The sequence below is a fragment of the Ipomoea triloba genome, chromosome 9 (genome assembly GCF_003576645.1).
Source record: "Ipomoea triloba cultivar NCNSP0323 chromosome 9, ASM357664v1".
Classification (NCBI taxonomy): Eukaryota; Viridiplantae; Streptophyta; class Magnoliopsida; order Solanales; family Convolvulaceae; genus Ipomoea; species Ipomoea triloba.
In genome coordinates, this window is record NC_044924.1 from 27,960,029 (window position 1) to 27,973,856 (window position 13,828).

Here is a 13,828-nt window from a genome sequence, read left to right on the forward strand (position 1 = left end):
TATTACATTTCCACAATATTATGTTACATCCTTGTAAATTGTAATCTTACCTTTTAAAATATGATCATGGTAAATAAATTTGGATGTATAAATTTATTTACATTTACATATTTAATTTGCTGCACTATGCTCACTTTTCAATAAGTGTAGGTTAGTAGGCTGAACTAGGCCGACCCGACCATGGCTAGTGTTTTTGTTTTTACCATGAAGTGAGCAAGTATTTTATTGCAACGTTAAGTTTTTGGTGAAAGGCTTAAAACAATAGAAAGAAAGGTGGCTTTAGATGAGAGAAGAGGTTTGCACTTTGCAGCAATATAATATAATCTCCATTGCTCCAAAAGCTTTAATTTGATTCAGATTCCCCATCTCCATCGTCTCTTCTCTTCTGCACATGAAGGGAATCGATATATTCTGCGCCTCCCAAGCTGCCACCGCCATCCGCAGCACCATGGAAGAGATAACCGCCGTCGCTTCCTCCTCCTCCTCCGCAATCCAACTCGGCGGAAGCGGCGGAGGCAGAGCCATCGACCGCTTCAACCCTATCATCACAGACTCCAGGCGACGAACCGCCCCGGTTCCAAAACCGCCGGCGCAGAGCCCAGGCGGCTTTGGCAAGACAAAGAAGGATAAGATCAGCAAGAGTAGTAAGAGTAATAATAAGAAGAAGAATTCTCGGAAGGCGGCGGCGGGCGAGGAAAGCGGCGGCGGCGGCGGCGGAGGGTGGAGGTGTACTAAACCGGGCGGTTTTATCACGCCGCAGAGCTCTTCCAGGTACCTTCTGAATGAGAATGAGGACGATAAAGATTATTTCCTGGACGTTCTTTCGGATTTCAACCCGATTCTGAAGTTGGATGATCCGAATAACGATATAAAAAATCTCCAACAACTTTCCGATCAATCCGGTCCTTCTCACACTCCACTCCCTCTTCCTCCTCCTCCTTCTTCCTCTTCTCCGCCGCCTCCCTCTCGCTCCACAGATCAGGTAAATTTTTACATTTTTTTAATACATAAAATTTTCAGTTTAACCGAGACTAATTTTAAATTATTATTTTCTTATAATTCAAATGTGTTATTTTATACTTAAATGTCAATATGTAAAAATAAAAAGTTTTACTGAAAAACTGTGTATTATATGATTGTCCAAATTTAAATAAATTTTTATCAAATTAGATTATAAAATAATTTAAGAGAATTGAAACTTGAAAGCAGAGGAGTACAACTTTGTCTTGACCTTTTATTATATTTTATTTTTATGTATTAAAATAATACAATTTTATGTGTAAACGACCTGGTTGTGTGTACGGGTAGTTGGATCATGTTCCATGCTCTTGTCTAATCTTTTCCTTTCATATTGTTATCGACAAAATTTACTTTATACCTTTTACTAAAAATAAAATATTCTATTGGAGTATGGCATAGTTACATATAAATCAACTCATATAAAGTATTTATAATTTTTAAATTTAATTTTTTAGGTATTTAATTGTACTTTTGATATATTTTTTAAATATGTAAATTTTATGCACTAACAATAAGCTAAATATGAATTGTAAATGAGCTAAGTCAAATCTTGTTAATCGACAAATACAAATACAATACAATAGAGTTATAAAAAATTTTCTACTATGTGTTAAATTTACTATAGAAACTTATTCTTTTAATAATGCCAATTAGTTAATTACGGAGTACTATTTTTGTTTCAATTTTCACTTTCTTGTATTGAACTTAGGCATGCATTAAACAAACAGTCCCAAAAAAGCAACAGTAAAAGTAAAATTTAGTAATTTACCATTACTCCCCCACCCCCCTCAAATCCCCAAATTCCCTTTTTGGATAGTAAAAAGTTTTGCAGTGACAAAGAGAAGACACTGAGGTTTGTTGGAATCATAAAGTTGGGGTTTAGTTGTTATGAACAGTGGAGTGGTCCAAAAAGAAAGAACAGAAGTGATAATGGTGGCATTGAATGAATTTGTTGTTGCAGGTGGTTGTTGTTCTTAGGGTATCACTCCATTGCAGAGGGTGTGAGAGAAAGATGAGAAAACACCTCTCTAGAATGCAAGGTATGTTTTTTGAATTGATGTCATTAAAGCTAAATTAGAAGTATGAATTAATACTGCTACAATGTTGGATTTGGTCAACTTTAATTTTAATTTGATCCCGACAACTCCAACCAAGTTGGTCGGACAATTGTCTAGGTAACCACAATGTTCTAAATTCAAATTTCCTGTGCAACTGTCTATTGATTTTCTTGGTTGAGCCGACTACTGATAACCTAGGCTGGTTTATCTCTTTGTGGTCCTTTGCTGACTAAAATCACAAGGCAGGCTTCACCAAGAACATACCTTTATATAGCGACTGTGAACTTTCCCCTAAAAGAAGCTTTTAATTTAATTTGGTCTCAAAAATTTAATCGATCTTATGACTTTACTGACATTGAATTGTCACATTTGATCTTTTGTTACAATTTTCAATTGACTAATGTTAACTCTTGGGACAATTCAATAATTTCATAACTTTAACCCTTAGTCTTATGGCTGGAAAACTTTCACAATCAACATGATAAACAATAATTAGATGGATTTTTCATAGTGTACGTTTTAAAAACTATAAGTCATTTATAAAATCTGTTTTTTATTTTTAATACGGTTAAGGTTGTGCGAAAAATCTTGTGATCAAGATATGTTGCTCTCCCAAATGAGAGGCCAGATGTTATAAACTTATAACCTGCATGAGATCACTCGCTCATATGATATAATTGAGATTCAACAATTATGCTATATTTAAATTTCTTATATGGTTGTTCCATTGTTAAAAACAGGGGTATCGTCTTTCAACATAGACTTTGCAGCTAAGAAGGTGACAGTGGTGGGGGATGTAACACCATTAGGAGTTCTAGCAAGCATATCCAAGGTTAAGAATGCACAACTCTGGTCGCCGGCGGTGGCCGTATCTTCCATTCCGCCGGCGGTTAGCCTGAGCAACTCAAGTTCCAAGACTGCTAAGCCGGCGGTGGCATCAGTACCAACAACTAATGAAAATATGGAAAACATTTCAAGAAATATTCAGCTGATTTCAATGAATTAGAGTTTGATTGGGCTTTATATTGTTCAGTCTTTGGATGTAGATGAAGATATTTTAGTAGGGTGCCATTATTTGGCTTGGTTTGTGGATTAGGATTTTGTGTTTATTGGTAGGTTTGAGCATTGAAGGTGAAACTCTTTCGAATGTTTTTATTTAATCAGTTAACATTTTTTAGATTTGAAAAGATCAATATTCACATATTTGTAGCATTCAAGGTTAAATTAATCTTCAAAAAATAAATTATGGTATACTAAAATAAATTTAGATCAGCTGTCCCACCTAATAGAAGTGTCTACAATTCATTAATGTGATTAGTCACTGTGTTCGATGGTGTTAAACCTGAGCTAAAAAAAAAAACTTTTAGTATACTAAAAAGAGTGAATGCCTTTTTTGGTCCTACTGTTATTGGCACATTTCCAATTTTAGTCCGCTTTTGTTATTTTTGTCACATTGAGACCACATTTATTTAAAGTGTTCCAATTTTAGTCCACCGTTAAGTTTTCTATCAAGTGGCCGTCCAATACAGGGGCTTTTTGGTCTTTTTACTCTAATCTCCTCCCTTTACCCTTTCAACCTTAATTTTGAGACTATGTTTGACTAAGGAAAGGAAATGAGATAATTAAAACCTAAACCTAATCCAAGAATCTGATCTTTCGCCGCCGCTGCCTACCTCCGATCTGCAACCAATGCGCCGTCGATGACGACGGTGGAGGGAAGATCGCCGAAGGTAGAGGTTCGATCGTCGAAGGTAGAGGTTCAATCGTCTTTGCCGTTACCTTCTCCCCAAACCTGCACTTCGATGGGTCACGGCACCGAGTAGCGGCGACAATGTTGGTTGTGCGACGCCCTGCGATGTCCTCTGCGCTTCCTGCCGGTGAACGACGGTTCCGATCTGCCGGTGGAAAGATCGACGACGGAATCGCCTCGATCTAAGTTCTCCCCGGCTCGGCACGGCGTAGGCGGCGGCGCTGGACTTCCGGCGATGTACTCCAGTCCATACTCCATAGCTCTACCTTCTAGAACTCTTTTCTACATGTTCTTTCTCCCTCTCACTGGAATATTCATTCTTTATCTTCCAATGCATAACCTGATACAATACAGATTCACCATCCACTGCAAGGCTACTTAAACTTAGCCATATGGCATCTTAATTTCCACTGCAAGGCTGCTTAACCGTCCACTCCCAGCCCCAAAAATTCCAGTGCCCTCTGCCCATTCTCCGTTGTGGTCACTTTGCAGGAAGAGTTAGCGAGTAGCCTTTCGATGAGCTCGTGGTTTACTGAGCTGTCATCCACAAGCATGGCGGTGGCTTTGAAGTATTTGGGGACCAAGTCGTCGGAGGTCAGCTGGTCCATCCTCTCGCATCCTTCCGGCAGCCCAGAACAAGAAAAGACCAAAAAGCCCCTGTATTGGACGGTCACTTGACAGAAAACTTAACGGTGGACTAAAATTGGAACACTTTAAATAAATGTGGTCTCAATGTGGAAAAAATAACAAAAGCGGACTAAAATTGGAAATACGCCAATAACAGTAGGACCAAAAAAGGCATTCACTCTATTAAAAATGAACAAATGAATATGAGTTTGCGGTATAATGATTGGTCACAATATATACCTCAACATAGTATTCTCAACTCTATCTTTTATTTATTTATTGATAACCTAGGTTTTTTGCATTCGTCAAATTATATATTGAACTCCATGAACCCGCCTCACAAGCCCATGAGAAGGTAAATTAAATCAATAAAGCGTGGAGACTCAACTCTATCTTAGTATTAAATTAAATAATGAGAAACGCTACATATATACTCTCCTAATGCTCTGATAAAAAAAACTAAAAGTAGACTGTCACATATAAATCTAGAATAAGAAATGGAATTAGATCTATTCAAAATTTTAAACTTTCTCACTGAATCAAATAATTAATTATTTATCAAATGATTAAATATAATTAATAATTAAGTCACTAATGCATATTAGTACACTTAAGTTCACTTGTTTAATTTTAAGAAAATCCTTAATTAGCTCAAAGAATTGTTGTTGGCAATTCCATAGATTGCATTTATTCTTTACTTTAAAAAGTAATCTTAAAAACTAACGAAATTACCCAAAGTTTTCAAAAGAAAAAAAAAAAAAAACGAAATTACCCAAAAAAAAAAACAAAAAGAAAAATTTCCGACCTGCCGGATTCGAACCAGCGACCTAAGGATTTCAGACGGCTACTCACCACTACAGTCCTCCGCTCTACCAACTGAGCTAAGGTCGGATGCGTTATTTAACTTACAAGAAAACTCTGATAATATCAATAAACCGTTCAAAATAGTTCATGAAAACGTAATCTGGCCATAACTAAAAAGAACACCATTAACTTCCTAAACAATGTATGGACAAATAATTACTATATTGTAATAGAATTAATAGTACAAAAAAAAAAAAATCCCTAAACAAGTCAAATTCGTGCAACTAAATAAAAAATAATATGTACTTCCGATTTTTTTATTGACACGGTGGTTAACCGTTAAAAATTTTTTTTAAATCTCATTTTAACAAATTTTAAATAAAATAAAATTTAAAAAAAGAAAAGTTGAAAAACGAACACCTATCCCAATCGTCTTTGACATTGAGACAAAGACACTCTAGCCGAAGACGAAGAAGTAGTTTCCGTTGCTAAGCTAGAGACGAAGATATTGCTTCATCTTTAGGACGGAAATTTTGTTTTATTAAAATTGTTAAAATAAATTTAAAATTTTAATTTTTAAAATAATAATCGTCATGTCAATAGAGAACTTAGAGCACACATCACTATTGATTTAATTGCAAGAATATTTTTTTTTTAATTGAAGGACCATTCAATAACTATTTTGACCTTTATTCCAGTATAAAATATTATGTATTTGTATTCCCATTTAATTAATGTTGATGCATTGCCATAGCCTAATTAGAGTATTACTTCACAAGCTTACTTTGCCATCTTTAACATAAGAACCAATATGCATAAATTATAAATATACACATACACTCATTACATCACAAACATTATAGCAAGTAAATACAACTCCATAACTTCAATCTTTGATAGCAATCCATACACAATAATACTTCACAGCTGCCATTGAAATGGAAGAAACAGACATCAAGAGTATCCCAACTACAGCCAATACAGTCGATACAAGATAACAAAGCCCTCCCGATTTATAGGCAGGATGTACGCTATGCGTGTGTCGACTACATTATGTTAAACCGGAGATGGCATCAACCTTGATCATTCCGCAGACTTAAATACTTAATCCCCAGATTTGATTGATGAGGCAATGAAGGATTAAAAATCGGCTAAATACTAATAGCCTTCGTCGCACCTCAGCAGGAAGGGCAGGTGGCACTAACACCTCTTCCAGAACCTGAGCTTTGCATAATCCGAAGATCAGCACACACATTCATTCTGCTCATTAGAACTCGTGGAGAATAGAAACTTATTTAGGAAGGAGATCAAAAAGCAAACATATCATGGCAGTCAATCACCCAAAGATTACACATTCACCATCACATACTAACTTCTGAGACAACAAAAGAAAAAAACTCAAAGTTGCATTCATGTCCTGGGCATATACAAGTCTGCTGTGACAACAACTCTAGGGTAACCAACATTATGTAAATTCCATTAATCCATGGTAACTTCTGAGACAACAAGAGAAATAATGTAGATGAATCCAGTGAACAAAACTCAAGGTTGCATTCATGTCTTGGACACATACAACTCTAGTGTATCAAAACTTACGTAAGCATGCTTTAAAAAGTCGCGACACCATTCAAAATTACCATTCAAGAATCGGTTGTCAAAAAGCAATGATCTTGCTTTGTCCTTCACTAATTCAACCACTATATGATAACATTCATATAATGTAATACCTCCAAGAATCAAAAAGCCCTCATAAGTAAAAATTTCTACCAGTGCTCGAATTCAATCCCTACTATCCAAAGCATAGAGAAGTAAAAGTGCTATCCAATATTCAAAACCATAAACAGACAAGCATGCTTTGTTGCTTGTGACATAAAGATTATACCACATATCACACATCAAAATGTTTCTCAACTGGCAAAACTAGGCTGGAAACGAGCCAAAAACTCGTCTTGCTCACCATTTTTCATTTCATTAGTCACTTTGCTGCGGCGAAAAGCTTACTGGCAATCATGGTGTTATCAAGAAATGATGAATAAGGGTGACCCTCGGGTAAGAGCTCGCGGTACATCTGGAAATGCTTCTGGGCTTCTTTATCTTTCCCCAACATTGTGTACATTATTGCTTGATAGAGATATGGCCTGAAATCCGTGGGTTCCTCCTTTACCAATTCTTGATACACTTTCAATGCCTCTTCATAGTCATATTCAATAGCCCTAATTTGAGCCAATAAGAGCTTGAAATCCCTCAATTCCCCCTTTTTATCCTCACTTTTGCATAGTTTCATTGCTTTCACAATCCTCTCCTCAATTCCCTTCAACTCCTCAACTTGATCGTCCTCCGAAACCGCCGTTATAAGTCCGTGATAAGCCTCGACCAGTAAAGGCTCCTTCGCTAGAATCTCATTGAATCCCCTTCTCGCCGCGTCGAATTCTCCGGTGAGAACATACAAGTGGTTTCTCAACAGCGGCCACTCTGTCTCGCTCGGCTCCAGCTCCATTAACCTGTTCACGATGCTAATGGCGTCGCCGATGTTTCGGTTCTGAATTTTACTCTCCATTAGGCTTTGTAACGCCGCGACGTCGTTCGGGTTCGCAGCCAAGCGTTCTTGGAGAGCCTTCTCGGTTTCCGCGTCGGAAACCGCACCGGAATCCGCGGTGGACGGAGCTGAAACCGGGGCTGCAATGGCGGGGTCCACTCTGAGGCAAAATCTGCCCAGGAAAACCGCGGCGGCTGCGACGGTGGTGACGACGGCGCAAGAAAAATGGGATTGGGTTAGTGTTTGGAGAATTCCCGGGGGAGATTTTAGGGTTTCTTGGTTTGCGGGTTTAGGAACAGAGAACTCCGGCGAGAATGACGACGAGGCTTTGATGGGCACATGCTGCGGCGGAGGAGTTGTGAAGGAGAGAGACGAAAGGGGTCGGGCTAGAACTGGACGGTGGTTATTGAGAGGAGGAAGAGAGTTAAGGTTTGGTTTTGCAGAGAAATGGGTGAAGGCGTTCATGGCGACAGAAAGTTATGAGTGCTCCAAAACCTCGAGGAAGACGACGATAATGGAGGGTTTGATTCGACCCGAAATCAGAAAAGACGGCCCATTATCAAGATGAAATATGAAAATGGAGTTAATTGCGTTTTTAGCCCTCTGAGTCCAAATAAATACTGCGGACCTATATGAATAATTTTCAATTTTAATCCACCGTTAACACTTTTCTTTGCGTAAATCGTCAACATTAAAAATAAAATTTAAAAGTCGTGACCGATGCATCAATTATTTCTCACACGTTGAAAATTAAAGTCTTAATTTCTTTATTCTAACAACTATAAATTCACCATCAATGTCATCAACAATTCACATAATGAAAAGTTTGCAATGGATTAAAATTAAAAAGAATTCAATACTCTAAGATTAAATTTAGTAACATTAAAATTAAAGTCAATGATTAAAATTAAAAATGAGTAATAAATACTATAGATACTATAATGTAATAAGGTCAGTTGTATTAAAAAAGAAGAAGTAATAGATAGAGGCTAAATTTGGAATTAACTCTAAACAAATGCTAGCATCAAGAACTCTAATTAGTTTTCTAAGTTTTCATTTCCTATTTAAAAACTAAAATCATATTTAAGTTCAACTATTATTTAATGGGATAAGGTCAAATAAGTCCATCAACTCTAGAAAAATGTAATTAAACTCCTAACCTTTAATTAGATACTTTAATTTTTCATAATTATGCAATTAAATTGATTAACAAGTTGCCTTCAAATAATTGGTAAGAAGATTTTTTTCTTTTTTAAAAAATCAAATTCAAATATAGTAAATAAATTTTTTTAAAAAAATTACAAGAAGTTGCTTGTTTTTTTGGTCCAACTGAAGAAGTTTACCTCACTTTTCTGTTCAATTGAAGGGAGAAAATCCAATCAAAAGTAGAACCATGCTCGACTTTTTCATCGTTAGACAAAGAAATCGGCCATGCATGGTTCTTTTGCCTGGTTGGACAAAGAAACTTACTTGTCTTCTTTGCCTAGTTGGACGAGAAAGTTGGTCTGGATCCTCTGTCCAATTGGATGAAGAAGCTTGCATGGCTTTTTCGTTTAGTTGAATGCAGAAGTCAACCTGGTTTCTTCGTCCAATTGGACATCAAAACTTATCAACTTCTCTATTGACGGAGAAGCCAACAATATTTGCTATTATTATTATTATTATTATTATTATTATTTTGAGCTAACTTGTGAATTGATCTAATTACACAAATTAAAAATGTTCTTAGCTAAATTGCATACAAATGAAGATTAAAAATTCTAATTAATTTAAAAATAATTAAAAATTTCAAACTAGCCGAGGCCTGAGGAGGCCCAAGCCCAAGACCGGCCTTGTCTTGACATGGGCAATCCAAGTTAAAGTAGGAATAAATAAATATGTGAAATAAAAGTTCGTGTGTAAGCATAATGCTTATTTATATCTAAAACATAATAAGTCTCAATCAAAGTTATATCCTTGGTTTATATCCATCTTTTTGTATGCTAATAAATGTATACATTTTGCTTTAAATGTTGTACACTTCAATGTTATTAGACAAAATTGTCCCTACTACATTATTGTTATACAAAACTATCCTTACACTGTTATAACACCGTTACTTTTAACTTTATCATTATTACCATACACCTATATCTATCATATCTTTTCCTATTCTTTAATTATCATATTATTAAAATCATTATATAATTAATTTGATGTTTGATTATATTTTAATTAAATTTCTATTAATGGTAAGGCATACGGCAAACACAAGTGGAACTTTATTCTTGATATCTAGCTCCCTGTCCCTTTGACCACCTTGGCTACTTGGCCGTTGTTGTTATATTTGTAAGAGTAGATTGAGATGCAGCAAATAATAGTGTTTCTTAGCTTGATAGCGCTCATTCTTATTTTCCTCAGACTTAAAATCCTCTTGTCCTGCCCATAGAATGTAGACTGAAGATGTTCAGGATGACATGTAATCCCGGCCTGATTTAGAAGCCTGTGGTGTGCATTCTAGCATGAAGCTAGGAATTCACCTGAATGGGAAGTACGTGCAAGATGAGTTGTTGATTGCTGAAGTACTGTAGAACCATACGTTATGGAGACATCTGATGTAAGAAGTTGAGGGACAACGAAGCCAACCAAAGATGACATATTGACATTGCTTCCTTTGGACAGTAGCACTCAATGGTATTATCTTCGCACTAGGTCTAAGCTCTGATTTTGTGGGTCTACATCACATCACCAACTTGGATTATTGCACTAGTTTTCACACGCCTAAACTTTAATGCATAAAATTTTGATGAAAAATGTTATTTGTACTCTCAATTTCTACTCTTAATTTTTACTCTCTCACAAATTAAATCTTAGATGTAGACCACTTTTCTTGGACCCACAAGATGAAATATGTTCTATCCATGCTTACCAGAGTATAATTGATAGAGTATGTATAATTTAAGAGTCTCCATAGTAGAACTCAATTTTTATTTAAGTTTATGATGAACTTTCCGGTAATACGTATAGTATATATGAACTTTAATACTAGCATTACTGTGTGAAGGTTTTTTTTTTCCAACTTGCCGTAGTCGTATGTCGTAGACAAATGTAAGTCACACTTGCGCTTGTCCCATACAAGAATACATACAAGAAATGCAATTTGTACTTGCATTTATTGTATATTAGGTAAAAGAAATTTGAAAATTTGACAAACTCAAGTGGGGCTCATGTTTTTTTTTTCTCTAAAAACTCGGTCCCAAACAAGTTTTTCATTTTTTTGTCTAAATTTTAAAGTAGGCCATTTGTGTCTATTCCTCCTGAAAATTACCCATTTCAATAAAAAACTCAACACACCAACAAATGCACACTCAACAACTACAATTTTGATGTTAAAGGCAAGAATCCTCGACCAATGTGGCTTTTTGTGGGGCCAAGCATGAGGTGGAGGAAAGAATGTATAGGATAGAAAAATGTGATGAGCTCTTGCAAGTATAGTTGTAAAAATTGGTCAAGCCGGCCACCTAGGCCGAGGTGAATTACCTCCTAGGCGGCCGCCTAGGCGCCCAACTCAACCTACTCGATCGAATTGGCGGCGAACTCAGAAAAATTTGGCCGAGTCAGCCTAGCTAATTTATATATATATATATATATATATATATATATATATATATATGTGCCAAGCAACTTGTACTCAGATGGCAGAATAGTGGCTCTCACATCTAGGAGGTAATGAGTTCAAGCCTTAGCAAAGGTGATACTAAGTCTTTGTGCTAGGCGCTACTCTACAGCCCGACATCTAGCGCCTACTACATACGTATAGTATGTATGAACTTTAATACTAGCATGACTGCGTGAAGTTTTTTTTTTTTTTTAGAATACATACGAGAAATGCAATTTGTACTTGCATTTATTGTATATTAGGTAAAAAAAATTAGAAAATTTGACAAACACAAGTGATGATCACATTTTTTTTTAGGGTCACACTTGTGTGAGACCGTCTCACGGATCCTAATTTATGAGACGTGTCGGGTCAGGTCGGGTTGAAGCGTCATTCAAATGTCATACTTATATGTTCCTCATGAAATTTACCCATTTCAATCAAGAACTCTGACACACCAACAAATGCACACTCAACAATTTCAATTTTGATGCTAAAGGCATGAATCCTCGACCAATATGGTGGATTGGGTTGGTAATGACACAACGTGCAATCATGCTATACAATCTAAAGAGCACCACCATTTGTGATTATTTTGTGAGGCCAAGCATGAGGTGGAGGAAAAAACTTATAGGAGAAAAATGTGATGAGCTCTTGCAAGTACGGTTGCAAAAATCGGCCAAGCCGGCCGCCGAGGAGAATTACCTCCTAAGTAGTCGCCTAGGCGCCCAACTCAGCCGACTTGCTCGAATTGGCGTTGAGCTCTGCAAAATTCGACCGAGTCGGCCTAGCTAATTCTTTTAATTATATATATATATATATATATATATATATATATATATATATATATATATATATATACACGTGCACTGTTTTTCTCTGACTATTTTTTTTTTTTATAGTTAGTCGCCTAGGCGCTAGGCGCTACTCTATCACTGAACTAGCATCTAGTGCCCAAGGCCGGATTTTGGGATGTGCAAGCTAGGCTACAGCACAGGGCCCCAAATTTTAGAGGGCGCAATATTAATTTTTACCTAGCTAGTTAAGACATTTAAAAATAACAAGTTTGCAATTAATTTTTAAAAGATTCTAAATTGAGAAATGGTAAAAATACAAGTTTATTGTATTTTGTACGTGAGATCAGAGGTTTGAATCTTGCTTGCTGCCCTACCTTTCTGTATTGGTTTTAAAGATTACGCTTTTGGTATGGCCTTATTTATTTACAAGAACAGGACTGCAAAAATAAAAAAACCGGTCTTGCTAGCGCCTATTGCAACCATGTTTGCAAGTAATGGTTTTTTTTTTGTGCGATTCACTAAACAAATTTAAAACAACCCATTCTAGTGCACATTGTGTGCACTAAATGTGGCCACTGGTGTAAACCTTTTTTTGCCACTCCGTTTGTTTGTTTGTTTGTTTGTTTGTTTTTTTTTTCTTTTTTTCCTTCGTAGGCTGAAAAAACCTGCCAAAAAAAAAAAACAAAAACAGATGAGGTTGCTCTAACATAGTATTGTAACCACGTTCGGTCTTTATCATCATCACCCATTCACAACATTTTCTTCACGTTTTTCTTATTCTATCAAATAATACCTGTGCCTAATGTTCTAGTCTGTGCCCCTTTTCCCTCTTCCATCAATCTTGTGCAAGTCTACTTTGGTGTAGAAGTTGGCCAGCCACGGCTGCTTGAATTTTCTAAACAGACGGAGAACTCTGTCCAGAAAGTGCCACTCTACTACCTCGTACATAATCATCAGAGGAGACTTTGTCATCCAGACATGCTCTCCTGATTTGCAATAATCTGATAACTTATCCAACTCGTTTTCATATAGCTTTTAAATTGCACTCGAAAATGCAATTGAAAAGCCAACAGATACATTAAGTGATGATTTTAGTATACTTTGTATAAGAATATAAGGTCTTTCCCAATAGTTAAACTTGGGTGTAGTTTTTGAGGAGTTTTTTTTATCTTAGTACACACATGAGTGTCTTCTTTTATATTGTCAAGTTGATCTCTATATGCTTTTAAGGCATGACTGTCAACATTGCCAAATCTTTTAGTACACTTCCTAAAAATATCCTAATAAGTAGTGGTTAGTTTGGTACAGCTGTTGGTGCATTGGCTTTGCCTAAAACATGTTGCAAAAAATTAAGTGTGATTGTAATAGTGACTAATAATTTCACCTAGAAGAAAATAGAAACATAAATAAAAAAAAATAACAGTATAAAATAATATTAAACTAGAAATCTGTATAGATGACTTTGAAAATTACAAATGGTACGGACGTACGGTAGAAACTATAAATACCAGCTGCTATTTCTAGTTTCTTTCTAGTTTCTTATATCACTCATACAATATGTACAAGAATACATACCAGAAACGCAAGTTCTCGTATTTG

At 36.1% G+C, this 13,828-nt stretch overlaps 2 protein-coding genes and 1 non-coding gene across 5 annotated transcripts; 1 reads left to right on the plus strand and 2 right to left on the minus strand.

Annotated features, from left to right (window-relative positions):
* Positions 1-271: 271 nt before the first annotated feature.
* On the plus strand, positions 272-3,271 carry LOC116028984 (protein SODIUM POTASSIUM ROOT DEFECTIVE 2-like). Its single transcript, XM_031270854.1, has 3 exons — positions 272-982; positions 1,982-2,060; positions 2,819-3,271. The coding sequence occupies exons 1-3, from the start codon at positions 392-394 to the stop codon at positions 3,082-3,084; spliced, it is 936 nt and encodes a 311-aa protein (XP_031126714.1). The 5' UTR covers positions 272-391; the 3' UTR covers positions 3,085-3,271.
* Positions 3,272-5,254: 1,983 nt separating this feature from the next.
* TRNAY-GUA lies at positions 5,255-5,346 on the minus strand. The gene is given in 2 exon segments: positions 5,255-5,290; positions 5,310-5,346. It is a non-coding gene; the product is annotated as a tRNA-Tyr (tRNA).
* A 756-nt stretch (positions 5,347-6,102) lies between these two features.
* On the minus strand, positions 6,103-8,390 carry LOC116028982 (protein SLOW GREEN 1, chloroplastic-like). 3 transcript variants are annotated; one of them, XM_031270851.1, is made up of 2 exons: positions 7,217-8,390; positions 6,103-6,478 (listed from the first exon to the last, which is right to left on the minus strand). In XM_031270851.1, the coding sequence occupies exon 1, from the start codon at positions 8,258-8,260 to the stop codon at positions 7,235-7,237; it is 1,026 nt and encodes a 341-aa protein (XP_031126711.1). In that variant the 5' UTR covers positions 8,261-8,390; the 3' UTR covers positions 6,103-6,478; positions 7,217-7,234. The 3 variants fall into 3 exon arrangements, with proteins under 3 accessions (XP_031126711.1, XP_031126713.1, XP_031126712.1); XM_031270853.1 differs by having other exon boundaries at positions 6,103-6,483; XM_031270852.1 differs by having other exon boundaries at positions 6,103-6,519.
* Positions 8,391-13,828: the final 5,438 nt, after the last annotated feature.